The sequence below is a fragment of the Tigriopus californicus genome, chromosome 6 (assembly GCF_007210705.1).
Source record: "Tigriopus californicus strain San Diego chromosome 6, Tcal_SD_v2.1, whole genome shotgun sequence".
In the NCBI taxonomy this organism is placed as follows: domain Eukaryota; kingdom Metazoa; phylum Arthropoda; class Copepoda; order Harpacticoida; family Harpacticidae; genus Tigriopus; species Tigriopus californicus.
In genome coordinates, this window is record NC_081445.1 from 9,175,743 (window position 1) to 9,193,508 (window position 17,766).

Genomic DNA, 17,766 nt, shown 5'->3' on the forward strand with positions numbered 1-17,766 from the left:
CTTACGTTGAGGAGCTCTCAGTTCTGTAAGTTTCAAAATCTACATCAATTCCTACGAGGGAATGCAATGAGCCAGCCAGAGGCGAGGAGCTCTTCTCTACATCCATACATCGAGCAAAGTCCTGTAGCACAACGGGCCAAAGAAGCGTCAGGTCGTCACCTCTTTCCAAAAAGAGAGGAATCGACCACTTCTGCCCTTCTTCTAATACTAGCACCACCACCACCTCCTACGACGATGACTACTACGACTTCTACTACCAATACAAGTACCATATACAAGTGCAACGACAACAACCACAACCACAACAACAACTGCTCTGCCACTTGCCTACGACCATGCACTACAATGTGGATGGAAGCTCGTCAGAGCGAGGTTTTGCTCTGCCTTGGTTCCGGTGACTTCTTACTTATATTGAGGGTGGCAGGTTTGGGCAAAAAGCAATCAAAATGGATCCAAGGTTTCATATTCGAATTCTAATCCAGTTCCTTAGAATAAATAGACACGAAATTCATGGTTGGGTCACCTATTAGCAACCCCCCGGGGCTAACCCGAACCCATTCCAGTGCTACACTCCAATCGAGACTAGACTAGCCCATCATTTCAGCCACACTGAAACATTGAAAGTAAGTCCGACGACGTCTTTTCGGACCCGATTCCGTTCAGAAACTTGGAGGGAAAAACGAATCTGGCCTCCGGGAAGGCCTACTTTCAACAGCTGTCTCAAGCTGTCATACCGGCCTAGAATTAGTAGTCGGCAGAGGGGCATGCCAGTCAACGACAGCTCAAGTAGCAGCACAGACAGTTTCAGCTGTCTCCGGTCCTTCAACCGCGTAGACTCTCGTTAGGAATGGAATAAGTTCGATCCTCAGAATCTCGGGACAGAAAAAAGAGGAAAACGACATCGACAACTTCAGAGGGAACGAGAAAGAAAAAGAGAGAGACAGAGAAAGAGAACACGCCTATCCTCGTTGTCATAACGTGAGCTTGGGTTCACGACAAAAGAGGACGAGAGGTTAATAGTAGAATCTACCATGTGATATCTATTCTCTTACTTTCAATATGGAGGAGCCTGTCGCCTCCTCTTTAATGACGAGTCACACACATTCTTTAGTTCTCGGATCGCTGCCGCCTGCCACAGCTAAAAAGTCCAAGAATCCTCGAGGCTTAACCAAACCTGGCTGGCCAGCATTTATCCACTTATTTAGCTAGTATGAATCGATGTAAGGCACTGAATTATGGGAGACCTTGTGCGCAAAGTGGAAAGCACCAAGGAAAACAGAATTTCAACGTGGCGAATGGGTGAAGTACCCAGATGTACTTAGTACTCCTTACTGCAATACTTTGATAAGCAGGTCCGGTACACTTGGAATCACCCCTGAGAGCTCGAATGTATGTATTTACATACAGCCACCATTGACGTGACGATGTGACGAAGGGTGCCTCATTATTAATGAATTATCTTGAGATTGCCTCAGAACTCTCTTTTCGATATGGACAACGCCATGCAGAAGTGAGATAAGAAGGGATTGGCTTAGTTTTGGTTGGCTCAGCAACCATGGTTTCAATTTCCAAATGATTTTCAATCGATATCCGACCAGCCGCCTTCGAAGACCATGAATAAGCTCCTTGCCTACATAGATCGATGATTGAATGTGAATTATATGCCGAACTGATGACGTCTGACAAGACTCATTGGCTCTGTATGAAACATATTACGACCCCAAAGTTGTCCGGAAGAGAATTTCAGACGATCAGGGTCATTTATTAATGTCAAGCGGAGCATTTTGAAACGAGCTAACAACGTGGGTGAATAATATTGATTCATCAGTCGAACCATTGCAACTGTAAAATTCAATTCGAAGCCTTAAAGAAAGCCTTCATTTTCCCACATGTTTTGACATGCTCGTAAAAATAGCTACGTAACTGGTCGAAGCGATATCGCTAACCAATATTGAAAATAAACCTTTTCCGGCCTAGGATGTGCAAATAAGCCGCATGAATTCCGGTAATGCGTCAGATTTTCGTAACCAGCGTGACCAGTAATCCGACCACTTTATCAAAACGTATGAGTCCTTATCTCACACTAAGGAAGTTAAGGGCCATGATGATGTCTTACCTTCATCCTAAGTAACACCTCCAAAGGTTGGGCCGGAAACTCGAGACGGCGATGAACAATGATGATCCACGTGAATGAATCCAGATGCTAACAACGAAAAACAAGCTCCATGAAAGGTCAATCCAGCTTAAATCCAGCCGTTAAGCCTCTCACCTAAAACGGATCCGGACCAACCAACCAAAGATGGATGCTCAATGGTCTTGGGAACACTTTCCGAAGCACGTTCCGAGGATGTGTTAGCAAAGCGATGGCCGATTTTGGACGGAGACAACTCGCGATCAAACACACATTTGAGACACACCCAATGATCCCACGCCCAAAGGAGTTACGGACAGAAACGACGACGACGAAAGACAATCTTCTCGCACACAAGAGGCCTTTTTCAGGGGTCAATCAGAGTGGCAACCGCAGGGTGACTTCTCGCCTACCGCCAATCTCGTCTGTTAGAGTCCTCGTTGTAGGGACTGAATGCGTGAAGCACTTTGTTGACTCCGGTCGTAACGTTTATAGACAGCAATGAGGCATAAGTCAAAAGGGAAGGATGATTGACGTTGGGCTTGATATCTTCTGATGGACGATTTGGAACAAGGGTGGATGACCGGTGCCAAAGAGTCACCTTGGCCCAGCGATTTCTGGGACAAGTCGTGAGGAGGAGTAGGAAGATGTCGCTGCTTGGTGGATCTCTCTTCGAGGATTGGCGGAATTGGCAGGATTTCCAGGAGAGAGAGAGAGATTCTGTGGTGGGCTGCCACGATAAGAGCGGAAGGTTTGAAAATGAAGATGAATGATCGGGAGAATGCTAAGCCATATTTTTTTTTTTGAATATATGTATATGCTTTGAATGAAATAAACATGACCAAATGCTTAGTTTTACTACTTTGGGGACTTTCAGTGTTATTTTTATTTTTTTAGTAAGGTATCTATTGTATTTCATTCCAATTTCAACGTTCTTGCACCTATGTTTATATGTATATATTTGAACGTTTCTGGAGTCACTTGTTTCTTGAAAGGGATATTCAACCTATGAATCGCCATATGTATCATTATTACAACATGACATTGGTATTTTTCTCATTTACTTATTTCTGAAATTATATCTGAAAGAACTGCTCATTGAACGTTAAAATACCCGCCAGGTGGCGGCATGTTTCATTGTTTACACACCACTGTCAAGTACTGAGACGATCTGATATTTTTTAATGACAATTGTCGAGATGAGTCTACCAGAGACCAGTGAATTGAAAGCCATCACCATCAATGGCTGCATTCTCGTTGAATCGAAAGAGGATGAAGCAAAAAGAGCTGCTCGCCGAAGAGCTCGCAAGTCCCGGTGGGAAACCTCCTCCAGTTCCCAGGATCCTCCTAAGAAGAAGCTATGTTCAGTATTGCTCTCAGGGGAACTTGGGTCCAATCCCAATCACTCGGCTCCTCAGGTCTCCACGGATAATTCAAAAATACCCGGCAACACTTTATCAACCATGATTGACACCTCTCAAATGAGTGAAAAGGAACAACAAATTTATGTCTTGCGACTTCAAATCCAAGAAGCTACCTTGAAATTGTCTCAACCCAATTATGGTAATGGCGAACGACTGGTTGATTATTAATAGTAGCTTAATTGTGTTACTATTCTAGGTATCCCGCCCAATCCCAGAGACCGAAGTCCCTCCCCTGAACCAATTTACAACAATAAGGGTATAAGAATTAACACTAGAGAAGACCGTACAAAAAGCCGTTTGATCCAACAAAGAAATGCGGCTATAACCAAAATCAAAGAAATCGATCCCACTTATCAACCGCCATCAGCTTACAAGTACAAGAATTTGGATCTCGAGGATCGCGTCATGATTCCTGCCGATGTAGATTGAGCTGAAATTCTAATGTTGCTCGTTTTCACGTCATCTGATAAACAAGCTCATCTTTCAGGAACACCCTCATATCAATTTTATGGGATTAATCTTGGGTCCTCGCGGTAGAAGTCTCGAGGAGCTGAGCAAACGAACCAATTGTCAAATCATTATTCGTGGCAAGGGCACTTTGAAGTCGGGCATGACGGGTATTTTGAAAAGTGGAACCAAAGTAGAAGCTATGGAAGATCCTATGCACGCTCTAATCAAGGGTCAGACGGCAGAGGACGTCAAAAAGGCAGTCAAAGAGATTGAGGATATCATCCACCTTCAGATCTATCAACCGGACTCTGAGAAAGTGAGTTTGCCAGTTCAGTAATCTGTCATTAAAAATGAATATCCGAGTCTAAATTTCAATTTTACTTTCCAGGCCGTGGCTTTGAGAGCCAAGACAATGCACGATTTGGCGGTCTTAAATGGAACCTTAAGGGACATAGACCTAAAGTGCCTTAATTGTGGGAAATGGGGACACAACGCTTGGGAGTGCTCTGAGGGCTCCAATTTCACCTCGTCCGTCATTTGCTCAGCCTGTGGTGGCATTGGCCACGTCAGTAAGTCGTGATCATCAACTCACTCCGGATTGCATTAAATAACCGAATTACTCCGCTTATTCCAGCCTCAGATTGTCGCCAGCGCCGTCCGGGAGCACTTTTTAATCAGACCAAGGGTAAAAAAGACTCGAATCAGATTGACTCGGAGTACGAGCACTTTCTCACAGATATGGGATTCGACCCCAAAAAGGAGTCGAAGAAAGACGACAAATACGCCCCTCCCGTGGGAGATTTATCCAAAGTCGGTGCTCCTCTCATGCTCACCTATGGGAGTGGTGCTTCTGGTGCAGCCAGTGCGCACTCAAGGGCTGTGTCTGCAGGACAATGTCCTGGCGGGAGTTTGACTGCGTTGGGCAAGTCAATTTTTGGCGGTAAACTAACAAGAATGACCGCTGGATTCAAAAGTCATGATGAGCGGGAAATGGAAAGACTAAAGAAGGTAGACGAGTGGCACAACCGGCCCATTCCTATGGAATGGCAGGTGGAGAAGATGGAAAAGGAAATGATTAACCAAAATGAACAGTATATGAGGCATTTAAAACTTCAAGCCCAGGCCGAGAAACAGAGGAAACAATTCCAGTCTTACCAATTTACTGCCCCTCCGCCACCTCCAGGGGCTCCAACATTCTCGAGTTCTGCTGACTCTCCTAAAATGAATCCTGAAAGTGTTGTGCCTCCTGAAGATCTCCCTGACCTTCAACATGACCCATTTTCTGGATTTAAACGATTATGAAAAGTCAATGTGTTTTTTTCTTTAGGGAAGGAATTATAGAATATACTTTATTAGCGAGAAGAGACCGTTGAGAAATAGGACGAATACAATTCGTCTCCTACATTGATTTCTTTGGTGGCAATCAGCGGGACCAACCGAATTTGTTTGGCTCTTACACCACAGGTGGACTCGTAATGTATATTTGGTAAGAATATCCTGAGTCTTGGATCCACTTCTTCAGGATGGATATTGAGCTCATGGTACATGACATTACTGGGGTAGAGCGTTTGGTCTCCGTTGTTTACGATTTGACCGATATTTAGCGGGTTCACCGGACGAAAACGCCTATCCAACCAACTGACGTCGCATATTGGGGTGTGGCCCCACCTCTCCCGACCATACAAAGATTTGTAGACCATTCTAGACAATCCTCGATTATTGCCGTCAATGTTGATCCCATCCGCACATCTGAAAGAGTTTAACACTTTAATAAAGCCCATTTCTTGAAACAAGGAGTCGCAAGTCTTGCCTTAGAATGTATTGGTTGCGTATGGATTGGAACAAAATGGGCTGAAAAGGCTCATATATGGCTCCCGGATACAGAGCCACCAACTGACCCTGACGTATATATCCCTCTGTGACAAAAACACCAAGGCCATTCATCCCGGAGATATTACTCGTTTGAACCCCGACCTTAAATCCAAATTGCTCGAGCAAGACATTGTTGTTAACTTTATTGAGTTCCGAGAAATGGTTCCATCGTTTGGCATTGTCTCGGAACAGAAGTTCCAATTTGGGCTTGGTGAAAACTTGAAATAATTCGAAGAGTTCTTTGATATAAGCTTCATCAGCTTTCAAAAACTCTGCAGATTGGTTTTTGACCTGCTGAGGCAAATTAAACGCCAACCATGGAAGAAATCGGTATTTGTACGATTTCCAACTCCTCTTGAACAAATCCAGGACATGAGTCATCTTGGCCAATGTTTACAACTGCCGTGGTGCTTTCAATGAACTCATGCAAAACCTCCGTGAAATCGCGATTAATCTTTCAATTTGGCTCTCTAAGAAAAATTTACAACTGAAAACCGCCTTGATCCCACAGAGAACCAAAGCCAATTTCTAAGCATACCAATCGTAGCCCATTTGTGTGCAAATCTCCCTTTCAAGCCCTAAACTTTCCTCCATCTTGGGCACCCTGACTCGTGCTTCAAGAGAGTTCCTCTCATTTCAAAGTTCCAATGTCAGATCATCCAGAGCCTGGGCCATCCAAACCCCAAGGGCAAGGGGCTGGGATGCCGCCCCAAACCTTGGCCGATATCCTCGCTGACAGTGAAAATGCCAATGCCAATTTGGTTATGCCCAAACCTTGGTGCGAGCACCTGAAGACCAATGTTACGCAGAAGCCTTGGACGGAGGTCAGTCTCAAGGATCCATGTCAAACATGTGGAAATGTAGGAGAAAACTGGCTTTGTCTGATTTGTCAGGAGGTCCATTGCAGTCGATATGTACAGGAACACATGCTTTTCCATAGCATTGAAAATCACCATCTGATGAGTGTGAGCTTCTCTGACTTGAGTGCTTGGTGTTATGGCTGTGAGGAATACATCGATAACCCGTGTTTGTATGATATCAAGAACAAATTGCATGTCCAGAAATTTGGGATAGAAATGCCCAAGAGTTCTAACATGAGCCTAAACTTGGAATGAATAAACGCTTATCATGGAGTTCATTTTCATGGAATCTCGCCCATACGTACATGACGTACTATTGAAGGCAAAAAGGGCATGAATGAATTTGAATTTACTTTCGATAGATGATTTGATAATTTTCGATATTCGATTTCGAATCTGCTAAGACCTGGGAAGAACTACTAGAGATATGGATTTCCAAAGGAAGAGAAAATGTCGCATCCCCACCACCATTCATTTTATCCCCAAATTAACACTTAACATGAGCATTTTAATATTAAGATTTAACGAATATGAATATGCTTCTTATTTCATAAATGTATTTTGGGTTGCTCTGACCCGAAGCCGGCTCATAGTTCCATGTTTCAAGAAGTCCGTCAACCCAGTCAAATAGCTTCCCAGGTTGGTGAAAGAGCGTGGACAAAAATTGGACCCAAAACATTAATTCAGGAAAAGAACTGTTTTCGAGTGGCAGTAACAATACACAATATTTAGCGCCATCTAATTTAGGGTCTGGTGTGCTCTAAAAAACACAATTGAATATCGCAGTAATAAAAGCATTGAAAAGAGCTCAATTGTATTGCGAAAAAGAACCAACAACAAAGATTAGTATATTAATTAGAGATGTAAATAAGAGAGACAGAGGAACCTTGAAAATCGAATGGCGGTGTTCAGACAAAATAGGCTGCCAATTGGGCCATTTTATCCTTGGGCACTTTTCCTCTTTTTCCTCCACGACCCCGTCCTGGCTTTCCACGACCACGTCCCGCCCCACCACGACCCGTTCCCTGACGATTAGGTCGGCGTCGCATGAGCACGGCATGATGTTTCTCTACAAGTCTGGAGAGACTTTCATCGCAATAAATGCAACCCTCTGCGGTCAGTTCACCCTCCTCCAACTTGCTTTTGCCCTCTTTGTACTCGACCTTCATGATTTGAGCGTCGCACTCCGAGCAGTTCTTCTCATCCAACACCGAGACTTTAGCTGCATCATTGAACAATCGAATGATGACGTCACACCGATTGCAGCCTAACTTCCATTTGGGAATTGAGGCTGCATCCAACACCAGAATACCCTCTTCACACTCCACGCATTGAGACACACCGTTGCTATTCTGGCCGTGGGTGCAAGTGGGATGGGTACAACTATTACAACCCATATCCTTTCTCATTTCCCTGAAAGGCGGGTTGTTGTAGCAATATGGGCAAAACACATAACTTTTCCCGCTGCCCCCCGCTGTGACGTAGAGGATTTCGAAGTCGTCGAGAGGACATTTGAGCTCTTGATATAACTTGATGTTACCGTTTTGAGGTAAGTTCAGCGTTTCATCGCAGGTATTGCAATAGAGACGGCTGGGTTTCGCCATAACATATTTCATGAACCGTCGACATTTGCCGCATCGGGAAAAGGGCCGCCCACTTTCGGCCAAAGTGGAGAAGGACACTTCAAATAATTGATCCATTCCAGAGATGTTACTCACAAAATACTGAAACTTCAACTTGAATATTTCTAGAGTGTGTTTGAGCACGGACTTGAAATTGGCGCGTCCATGGGCAATCAGATCCAGCTGCTCCTCTACGGCCGATCTCATCTGCGGATGGACTAAATCCGGATCGATCTTCAAATAGCCGTGGACCAGAACAATCCCAAGGGTCGTGGGGATCAATTTTCGTCCAGCCCCAATTGTCACATAATTCCTTTGGCAAATATTGTTGATGTGAACCGGGATGGATGCGTCAGTACCGATACCATGTTTCTCCATTAGGGTAATCAAGTCCGATTCGGTGAGGTAATCCGGGGGACTTGTTTGTTTCTCGAGTAATCGCACATCATCAATCATGAGTTGGTCACCTTTATTCACCGTGGGTAAGTTCTCGTCGTCCTCGAGCAGCGTTTGCCATGTCATTAAGGCCGTGAAACCCGGGTCAATGGTCTTTTTACCCGTCATGGAGAAACTTTCATCCCCGATTGCTATGGTGATGACGGTGCTGAGATATTTGCAATTTCTGGACAAGGAAGCAATGAAATGTCGAACCACGTAATCATAGACCCGCCATGAATCTCCATCCAGCTGGTCACGGGACGCTGCCCGCATTGGGGTAATTGGCGGGTGATCGCCGGCATCATGGCCTTTCTTGGGTTTATTAATTCCCTGCGAGAGCAATTCCCGGACCTCGGCACCCCAATCACTCGAGTTTTGGTGTTGTCGGAGGGCGTCCTTCAAGTCAAAATTCTCCGAATAATGGGTTGACTCGGTTCGTGGGTAACTTATAAACCCTTGGATGTAGAGTTTCTCGGCGATCTGCATAGCATGATGAGGTCCCATGCCAAGGCCAGAGGAGGCCACCCGCATCAGTTCGACCGTATTCAAGGCAATAGGCCTTTCTTTGGCCTTCTCCTTGGACGAAATGTTAGTCACAGTAGCATATTTGTGGCTTTTCACATCCGATAGGAACAATTGGGCCACCTCTTTGTCGAAACAACGTTGCCGGTCCCAATCCAAGACAAGTTGTCGCCCTGATAATTCAGTCTTGACCTTCACAGCGATAGTCCAATAAGTTTCAGGTTTAAAGGTCTGAATAATGTCGTGTCGACCCACGCAAAAGCCCAAAGTGGGCGTTTGGCAAGGACCATAAGAGATCAGGGATGAGTCCAAATCACCGTATTTGCCCTGGAAGAACTTGGTTTGAAAGCGAGTGAAGGCGCACCCGATGCGAAGATCCAGCTCCTGCCGGGCATCCACGGACTTGGATTGATTCTCATCGGGCTCCACTAGGGTGTTCATGGCCAGTTTGATGTCTTTGTCGGTAATGGATGAGAACTTGGCCCGATGAAACTGTCTCATACCGCCTTGAGGCCGTTTCATGCTGTCCAGTACGCAATTCATGACCTAAATAATGAAATAAATGAAAATCCGTTCATTACTGTCATTTACCACAATCCTTCCCAGTTCTCACAACTAATCGTCTCACCTCGAAACAGATATTCTCGCCCTCCTTATCACAATCGAGCCATAGGACGAGAAATTCATTGTGTTTGGCTTCGGCGGCCAAAAACGCCGGCATCTTTAATTTGGGTGTGGCCTCTTTTTTCTCGGTGGAACAGTAGAAGAGTTCACTGGGATCTACTCGATCCCAATTGTTATATTTAGAGGGGAAATCCAAGGTGTTCACATGTCCGCACACAGAGGTCATCTTGAATTTGACCCCTTGGAGTCCCTGGAAGGAGCCGGTCCACTCGTGAACGGAGCAAGCTCCATTGAAGCCTTTTCTGGAGACACACTTATGGTTGGAGAGAATCTGAGCGATGGATAAGGCCAGTGAAGGCTTCTCGGCCACCATCAACACGCCCACCATGGTTGGGAAGCCTCTGTGGAGACTGCGGGTGGGTTGTAAACTTGTGGTATTAGAGGCTGGAAAAAACGAAGCCTGCTGACTGGCGGCGAACCAAAACGAGGCCAGTTAGCTGCTTGATTTGTTTGATATGGATGGTGGCAAAAGATTGCATCTGCAAAAGTTTGAAGCTTGAATTTGGTTAGACTTATCTAAAAAACGTACATTTGGCCATTAGGAATGATGGGCTCTCATGATTCAAGATATTGCAAATTGAAAAGAGACATTGGTCTGTTATGGTATATTAGATGCTATTGAAACTCCAACAAGGCGTAAACAAACAATGTCAGTGTTAGAGTTGTAAAAGATATGGATACTGTGATCCAAATGTGCACATAAGAATGCACTAAAAGAAGGCAAAAATGCCATCAAAGAATGGAAAATGGATAGGTTCAAATTGAATTGATTTTTTATGAATTTTTGAATCACAATCTTTTTCTCACTTGGATATACTTTTGAGAAAAAAATCTATAATGACATTTAGTCAGCCCGGAATTGCTTAGTTATCAAAATCATAGATGATGAATATCAACCAAAAATTGGCTTAAATGCTCAAAAGCGTAACCATCCCTTTTAATAAAGACTCAAAAGTGAGATTGTTACTAAAAAAATAGGCCCTTTAAGATCTATTAATCTGACACCAACTTGGATGCCATGTTGACGTCACAATGTTCTTTAGAAGTCATGTTTTGTTTTCAATGCAATGGAGTGAAACATGTTTGTTTTAAAGATTTTTCTAATTGTACAAGTATATTATTCACCAACAGCAACCAAAATTTCCAAATTAAATTTTCAGACTAGACGGCAGTATTCATCTGTTTGTGATAAATGCTTCATTCTTCTTAATTGTTTCAGAGTATGTAAAAAAAAAAAAAAAAAAATAAATTTTTTGGCATTGTAAACCTTGAACATGAACATTACTCAATCTTAATTTTGTAGCAAAGTTTGGAAACACTTTGTCTGTCTTAAGCCCATCCTGACAATTCATTTTTCCTTTATTCATTATTTGCTTGCATTGCAGTTATTTGGAAATGTCGAGTTTGGTTGTTCGCAATCGCTATTACTTGAAGCTCTTCAGGGTGACGTGATGGGAGAAAACGTCGTAAAATATGATGTTTGAGACAATCCTGGCCAAATTTGTTAGAAGATCCCTTGAAACACGTGTAATTTTTTTATCTCGGTATTAACACAGAAACACGGGTATATACTAAATAAGCAGAACTCGCGAGATGACTTGGGAGATCCCAGAGCACGCCAACACTTCTCGATTTCTTTTGAACGATTAATCAAAGGGTTGGCAATTAAACTATCAACATTTACGACATATTTAATATCTACTACACAGCGTTTGGATCCATGACCAAAGCCGTGAGGGCAAAAAGGATAAATACAACTCCACCCACAATGGTAACAGTCCGCACTGAAATACGTTGAGCAATCATTCTTCCACCCACCACTGCCAGACCCGTACACAAGGCGTGTCCCAAGACACCCCCTATCACCACAGCCGCCACATTTTCTCGAGCGGCAAGGACTATGGTAGCTAGTTGGGAACGGTCGCCCCACTCAGCTAAGAAGGTCATGGTGAAGGATTGGATCAAGATTTTGGAAACGAAAGAAATGACACTAGGTTCCTTGCGACGGTTACTCGCCGATCCGGCCTCAACGTCGCCATTGTCGCTCATCTCGCGCTTTCGGAGATCTTCTTGTACTTCATCGAACTCCTCTTGAGCCTCATTCGGCGACATTTTGTAACCTTCACGGAGCATTTTGATACCGAACACGGCAAAAAGGAACGAAGAGATGTAGTAGGTATACAGCCTTGGAATAACGGTGATGGCATAGCCAAAGAAGCTGGACATGACATGCATCACGGTGAGTGCTGATATGGCCCCAATGAACACGGTTGTTCGGGAATGCCGCATGGCCATGATGGCCGCAATGAAGAAGGTCTTGTCTCCTAACTCTGACACAATGATCACACTCAAGGTGGCAATGAATCCATGAATGAATCCAGATGACGACCCAAACAAGTCGCCAATGTCCTCGGTGGGCTTGGGTTCCACCGAATCTGCTACAGGAACTTTAACTTCCGCATTGGTTTCCCCCGGATGTTCGGCTTCTTTTTTAAACAATCGCTGATCCACTTTGCCTGCCTTGGCCGGAGCATTGACATTATGGGCATTTAGAGGTACTGGAGCCTTTGGTAAGGTCAATTGATCCGAGTGGGCCATGCTCAATTGCAACAAGGTCCCAAAGACTGTGAAGACAACCAGGAAGATCCCAAGAACCCGCATCTTTCCGGATTGAAGATGAGTCAAGGGAAACAATAAGTTAGGACACGAATCGGATGGATTGGGTTGGATTTCAAGTCAACCGTTCCACGTGGTGTCAATAAAAGTGCCCTGAGAGGTCCTCATTCAGCTCTTATTTGTCAAAAGGCCTTTTCCTCGGCGTCTAGTACGACTGTACTAGAGGGAGAGACAGTAAAGAGGCTTCGGTGGCAGAGTTCTAGAGTACGTCATCAAGAACGCAACAATCAAATATTCACGCAACCACCATTATTGATAAAACACGAGTAGAAGATCGTTACTGGATTATGAAAAATGGCGCATCTTGTGCGATCCATTGTAGATGTCCCCACCCTTCGTCATACATTCACTTCAATGAAACGGATTTGACTAAATTTAAGGAGTGCATCATAAACCCCTGGAATATGGATGAGGATGTTATGGTAAAAAGAAATCATATTTCTGAACCAAGTCAGCATATTATGCTCTTATTGGTCGCTATAATCACATATTGCAATTGTCATCGATCACCTTAAGCGAACGCCTGGATCAAAACTAAGGCCCTTCATTGAGCTGAAAATTTAAAAACAAAGTCGTGTGGTGACCTGGGGCCAATCTCAATTGAAGAAGACCTATCTGTTAACACTCAATACTGAAATATTAATTCTCAATCAAAGTATCCCCGTCCGATTTCTAGTGGTTCATGGATTAAACCATACCATTATATTATCCTTTTGAGGTACTAGAGAAATGAATAATGTTAGAGAATTCATACTTGAACGCCCTCTTGAGCAAGTGCTCTTAATCAATATTTTCAAAATTATTTGCCTTTTTCCAGTACATTTCCAAGGTACTAATTAACGGACATCACTTGTTAGCAGGGTGGACAATATTGGGAATCAGCTTAACTTTTCAACACCAAGTGGACAAAAGTGAACAAAATTGGGCACAAGGTGTTAAAAAGTAAGTACAATTGTCCAAAAGTGCATCGACGAGCCAAAAAGTTTGCAAAGGACTTAGATCGAATCTACTCTTGGGTAACTGAGAGTAATATGGCCCTGAACGGAATGAAATTCCGCTCAATGACCTTTGGGTCGACGCCATTAAACACTCCACTATTAGATGATGAAGGTAAGGACATTGAGCAGGACTCATCTATGAAAGATTTAGGTGTAGTCCTCCAAGATAATGGAAAGTTCGATGAGCATATCCAGTTAAAAGTGGGTAAGGCTTTTCAAACATGTGGTTGGATATATCGCACGTTTAAGTCCAGAGATAGTGTCACAATGCTAACTCTGTACAAGTCGATTGTTCAGCCGCATCTTGAATATGCTTCACCCATTTGGGCTCCAATGAGTTCACCAGGTTTGCAAAAGGTCGAACAAGTCCAAAGATGTTTCACTAGGAACATCACAGGAATGAGAGAGCCCTCGTATTGGGAGAAACTAAAAAAGTTGGGACTGTACAGTGTTCAGAGTAGGTACGAAAGGTATCTGATATTGTACGTTTTCAAAATCATTCATGAGCTTTGTCCCAACCCAGGATTTAGGGTCAATTGTAGTGACCGTAGAAGCTTAACGTGCGTTTTGAGAGCACCTTCAAGTCCATGAGAATCAAGGCTAGTTCGAACAATGAAGTCCAACTCTCTTCTTTCTCCGGCTCCTGTATTGTTCAATTGGCTGCCTTAAATATTCGCAGGGCGTATGTAGGGGTTGATCCAGTAGTAGGATTTAAGTCACACTTGGACAAGGTTTTGTCTCAAATTCCCGATCGCCCTTCGCTTCAAGGGTTAGCCAGATCAGCCAATTCTAATTTGTTGGTCGATCAATATTTACATATGGATTTGACGTACTGTTGCATGTGTCAAGGATAACTTTTTGTACAGATTTTACGGCAATCCATGTGAATTGTTTAAGAGAAAATGAATGGAGACGCAGTAGCCAAACCCTGATCAAACAATTTTAACATTATACAAGGTAACATTAATTTTGCTGTTAATGATGCAGCCACATATTTGAATGAATACTCCCAACCTTATGCCAACATGTTTTCATTTACAGGTCTAAAAGAAGATACCACAACCCTTGCCATTTGTAATAACGTTATGATTTAATCTTTGTTGAACATCTAGTTCTGGCTCAATGACAATTTCAACATTTTCAATAAAAATGAAATTAAAAGACTTGAAAGGTGCTGGTGTCATGTTCATAGACAAACGTTAATTTGTAAATGTTGCAAAGGCCCATTGGAGGGCATTGTTAAGCAAAAGGACAATATCTTCAAACGTGAATTTGTTGCTAGATAATCCATTTTTTATTTGTTAATCTTGTCTAAGGTAACCAAGTTCATCGTTAAGTGTAAGGTTTGCCAAATAATATGCAATTGTATGTCAAAGTGACAAATGATATAACAAAACCGCAAACTTCATAGGGGCCCTTATTTGCAACGTCACACGGCCCAAAGAAAACGGAAGAGGCACGGTAGACTGCTAAATAAACTGCTCTTATCTTGCCTTGAATGCAATTTCTTTTCCGGACATTATGTGACCTGGGGCATTAATCATAAGTAAGAATTTAATAGAATTAGCCAAAAACAACACAAACGCATTTTAATTCTATAAAAAGGAATTGGCCCAATCGGCCCTCTTTTTGGTAGAGGCTGAGTGACAAAGCGCCCTCTGAAGTGCAGAACGTAAAGCATGTTCCGTGCAGCGTAAGGGGGCTATTATGGTTTAACAGAACAAAAGTGTATGACAGCTGAATTATTTTGAAAACCAAAAGCAACATACACTGTTTCTCCACTAATTTTTAAAATAGATGCCAGCATTAATCAACAATTTGATTGCATCAATTTGATGCCCAATTTTGCAAGAGAGCAAAATTCCCAAACCCTAAAAACTATCAGCATGCATTAAAGTTAAAGTTAATAATATTTTGAAAACTTCAAAATATCATTAAATTTAACTTCAATGCATACATGATGTTTTGGACATTTCCTGAAACAAAACCGTTTGAAAGTTTGCATTCAATAACAAATCAAACTTGATATTTGTTAAGTTTCATTTTTACATCTATTTACAAACGTCTTATTATCCTTAAGATAAAAGCATTTCCAAACAATATAACCCTTTATGAAAACAAAAGACAAATCAAAATGTGTTTTAACCTTGCTTTAAATTGCCAGCTTGCTTCAATAGTCACCTACTGTGCAAGTAATAAGGAAAACAAATCTAACAAATAACATTTGGAGGTCAAATACTCTAATTGTGTTTGAGAAAGTTGCATAGAATTGGTAAATAAATGTTTGAGATAAAGCCATTGCAATATTGAACTGCCTTATTCCCTCATTCTTTACCAATGACCATTCTTGAGAAAGGGATCAAATGGTAAAGGCTACCTTTTGTTTGTAGTACACAGCCTATCCTGCTGTGCCTCCCAGAGCCAGCGTTTGATATTGTTTATAATTTGAAAGGGGGAGCAGAGCAACATCCCCTATAGGGCTTGCCAAGTGAACGCATTCATGAACAACTGACGTTATTCCATGGAGCAAAATCAAAGACAACAAGCCCAACTAAACTGCACTGTGCATGCATTGAATTTTGACATTTATTTCATTTTAATTGCTCGTCTAAGCAAATAGTATTGTGGTATTGAGCCAATAAATTATCACCAATTATTACGAAACATGTTTTGGAAATGGTGGAGGTATATGGCAAAGGTTTTAAAGACTAAATTTGCTTTTGACACCATCAATGAGATATTTCTAAAAGAAGTATCAGATTTAAGTGCGTTGGCTGAAAGATTTGTAGTTCTAAAGTTTTGTATTGTGGGAACTTGTGCCCACCCTCATTTTTGGACAGTTTTGACAAGGGCTATATAAGAAAGAGTTCTATTATGTCAAGGATCATTGAACATTTTCTGTTCTGAGTCAAAAAATAAAACGCCCACCATGCTTGTTAGAAGGGTGGGCCATTTTGTGAAACAGCTTGACAAGGTGAGCAAAAGTAAGTAAAATCGTCAAAAAAACGGGAATACAAGCTATGTATACCTTTTAAACCCTAATTAATGTAATTTCTTTACGTAATCTAAATGTTAACCAGGAAATGGAATCATTAATTGATAGAATGTAAACTTTCTTGACATACATATACAAGTAGCAGAAAACTTTTTGTAGAAAACTGACAAGTCAATCCATAAATGGTTTTAATTTCTAAAATATATACAATACAAAACATGTACAAAATATAAACAAAAAAATGTGTTTTGAGAATCATGATTAAATATCTAATGAGGATTATCATTGTTTATTTCAATTGGTTAGCATTGCATTATTCTCGTTTTTGGCTCTATATATTTGGCAAGATGTTTGCAAGGCCAATAGAAATGCATAAGAGGAAAATCTTTTCAAAATTTGAACTACTTTATGTTTAAACCAATTACGAAATTGATTCTACTTTTTTGCACAATAAACGCTAAGAAAACGTTAATGTGTTACTATTTTTCGGTAACGGTTCGAGCCGTTTTTTATCCCGTACTCTTTCTGTACTATAGATAAGCTATAATCCTATAAGATAAGCCCGTTGGGTTACTTTTCTAATCGCTGGACTTTGTTGACAAAGCAGTAGTACACCTCGGGAAGTATGGAAAATAACACACTCTCTCTCGCTTCAGATTGTTCCAATATCTGTGCATAACTTTTAATCTCAATTTAAATCATATCCATCCCAACCAAGCGAACCACTGAACAATCATAAAAGCGGACGAACTGTTAATCAATTTGGTGGCTGAAATACAGTCTGAAGAAACCCCTCCACCCTCTCGTTAAAAAGCCAGGTCCGTCTGAGCCGTGGACAATGAACGGTGAAGGCCATCTCAGGCTTTCAGTTCATCTGTCCCTGGAATGAGTCGAGCTGTCGGATGGAGCTTTAGAAAGCCGCTCTTTCTTGCCTTCACTTCTTCTGTCCTTTCTCCGGGCGTACACGCAATGTTAGCTCGCCCTTCAGTTTACATTGTAGATAGAATGGAGGTGAGTGAGCGACTAAGTGGGACCAGTAGGCCTACGAAGGTCTGTTCCACTGCGTGGAATCAGGATATAACATCATCGTTACC

At 42.3% G+C, this 17,766-nt stretch overlaps 4 protein-coding genes across 4 annotated transcripts; 1 reads left to right on the forward strand and 3 right to left on the reverse strand.

Moving 5' to 3' along the window:
* Positions 1-3,238: 3,238 nt before the first annotated feature.
* LOC131882710 (splicing factor 1-like) lies at positions 3,239-5,373 on the forward strand. Its single transcript, XM_059229947.1, has 5 exons — positions 3,239-3,694; positions 3,752-3,975; positions 4,043-4,321; positions 4,394-4,574; positions 4,640-5,373. The coding sequence occupies exons 1-5, from the start codon at positions 3,316-3,318 to the stop codon at positions 5,305-5,307; spliced, it is 1,731 nt and encodes a 576-aa protein (XP_059085930.1). The 5' UTR covers positions 3,239-3,315; the 3' UTR covers positions 5,308-5,373.
* On the reverse strand, positions 5,329-6,434 carry LOC131882716 (SET domain-containing protein 9-like). The gene is made up of 2 exons (XM_059229955.1): positions 5,816-6,434; positions 5,329-5,754 (listed from the first exon to the last, which is right to left on the reverse strand). Exons 1-2 carry the CDS (start codon positions 6,256-6,258, stop codon positions 5,358-5,360), a joined length of 840 nt encoding a protein of 279 aa, XP_059085938.1. The 5' UTR covers positions 6,259-6,434; the 3' UTR covers positions 5,329-5,357.
* Positions 6,435-7,534: 1,100 nt separating this feature from the next.
* On the reverse strand, positions 7,535-10,449 carry LOC131882707 (DNA topoisomerase 3-beta-1-like). The gene is made up of 2 exons (XM_059229945.1): positions 9,948-10,449; positions 7,535-9,865 (listed from the first exon to the last, which is right to left on the reverse strand). The coding sequence occupies exons 1-2, from the start codon at positions 10,329-10,331 to the stop codon at positions 7,646-7,648; spliced, it is 2,604 nt and encodes an 867-aa protein (XP_059085928.1). The 5' UTR covers positions 10,332-10,449; the 3' UTR covers positions 7,535-7,645.
* A 1,066-nt stretch (positions 10,450-11,515) lies between these two features.
* Positions 11,516-12,877, reverse strand: LOC131882714 (transmembrane protein 165-like). The gene has a single exon (XM_059229952.1). It carries the CDS (start codon positions 12,662-12,664, stop codon positions 11,705-11,707), a length of 960 nt encoding a protein of 319 aa, XP_059085935.1. The 5' UTR covers positions 12,665-12,877; the 3' UTR covers positions 11,516-11,704.
* Between the last annotated feature and the right edge of the window lie 4,889 nt (positions 12,878-17,766).